At 42.3% G+C, this 1457-nt stretch overlaps 1 protein-coding gene across 1 annotated transcript; it reads right to left on the reverse strand.

Moving 5' to 3' along the window:
* Positions 1-6: 6 nt before the first annotated feature.
* Positions 7-1396, reverse strand: LOC103383790 (retinal cone rhodopsin-sensitive cGMP 3',5'-cyclic phosphodiesterase subunit gamma). Its single transcript, XM_008317079.2, has 2 exons — positions 367-1396; positions 7-273 (listed from the first exon to the last, which is right to left on the reverse strand). Exons 1-2 carry the CDS (start codon positions 474-476, stop codon positions 156-158), a joined length of 228 nt encoding a protein of 75 aa, XP_008315301.1. The 5' UTR covers positions 477-1396; the 3' UTR covers positions 7-155.
* Between the last annotated feature and the right edge of the window lie 61 nt (positions 1397-1457).

Consider the following 1457-nt stretch of genomic DNA (forward strand, 5'->3'; position numbering starts at 1 on the left):
CAGGTTGTGGAGTTTTCCAGTTCTCTTCATAATTTTTCAGTTGATGAGGTCAAAGGTCAGATGTCATTTGGGAGGTGGAGGGGAAAATGGAAACATGGGAATAATGGGTGGGATGGAAAAATAAGTGCAGGAAGGTGAAAGACGGATGAGGATTTCTAGACAATTCCATATTTGGCCAGGTCGCTCAGCTCCATGTCCCCGAAGGCTTCCCATGGGCAGACCACCGTGATGTCGGTGCCCAGACCCTCCATGCCGGGAATGTCGTCTCCGAATCTGAGCAAAAACGAAACCAATATGAGAATGAATTCTCATATTTAACATTAAAATAATTCATGTTGTCGCTGATGACTGTGAGAGAAGTCTGACCCCTTCTGGCCGGGTTTGGGAGCCTTGCTCTTGAAGGTACGAGTCGTCCTCTGCTTGAACTTGGGCGGTGCCTTCTTGTCAGCAGGTGTCGCTACAGCCGCGTCTGCCATTGTTGTGCACTGAGGTTGAAAAAAAGAAACCAAAATATCTCAGTCAGTCATGGTGTGGTAGAAACCTCGGCCCACTCTCCTCTCGGCTCCTGATTGTTGGATGATATAATCCCAGCAGATTAGGGATTTTTACAGATCCTTAAGACTCCGTTACACAAACAGCTTTGTCTATTTTTACTCCGTGGCTTTAGAGATTATTTTGCGTCAAGTTAGAGCCTGAACATCTTGAGAAGAGGATAGAAATACGTTCATGTAATTCCACAGTCAGCCTGAAGTCTTACAGCTCACAAAAATAAACAAAAGTCTCTGCAGATTCAGTCTGTTAATCTGCTTTAATCCCAGCTGCTTTGGACTGAGCTCCGCCGTTTACAGACTTACCCAAAATACACTGTGGCTTTTATGACTGGCAATATTATGTATTATTATCATTACTGTTATTATTATTAGTAGTAGTAGTTTTACACACTATTATTAAAATCCCATGTTGGTAGTTTTAAGTATTTTGTCATACTTGTACTGATTTGTACAAATATTTTACTATTTGTTTGGAAGAAACAAATCTCAAGAGTATTTGAATGATCTAATCTGATAATCCAGGAAAACCTCGGTGAGATTGACAGTGTTTTGTGTAAAAAGTCCCTGGTTGAGATAAAAGAACGCAACAAGATTTAAAAAAAGAAATAACATGAACTAAACAGTGATAACTGTTCAAGTTTCTTTGTTTGTTTTTGTTTTAATGATGACACAGCGCAGGTTCAACCAATGAAACGTTTTCTGTTTGGCTTTAAAGGCCAGTGTTAAAGTTCAAACGATGACAGTTTCTAATATCGTCACAGTCTTTTATTTCATCACAGCCCACTTCCAGCCCTGTCACAGCCCACTTCCAGCCCTGTCACAGCCCACTTCCAGCCCTGTCACAGCCCACTTCCAGCCCTGTCACAGCCCACTTCCAGCCCTGTCACAGCCCACTCCCAGCCCACT

The sequence above is a fragment of the Cynoglossus semilaevis genome, chromosome 9, assembly GCF_000523025.1.
Source record: "Cynoglossus semilaevis isolate Cse_v1.0 chromosome 9, Cse_v1.0, whole genome shotgun sequence".
Taxonomy (NCBI): domain Eukaryota; kingdom Metazoa; phylum Chordata; class Actinopteri; order Pleuronectiformes; family Cynoglossidae; genus Cynoglossus; species Cynoglossus semilaevis.

What these genes read in the sequence shown, in the direction of transcription:
- LOC103383790 (XM_008317079.2), bottom strand. Translation starts at nt 476, where the DNA reads ATGGCAGACGCGGCTGTAGCGACACCTGCTGACAAGAAGGCACCGCCC. An exon ending in CCCAAACCCGGCCAGAAGGG is followed by an intron (nt 274 to 366) that starts GTCAGACTTCTC and finishes GTTTTTGCTCAG; the next exon opens with ATTCGGAGACGACATTCCCG.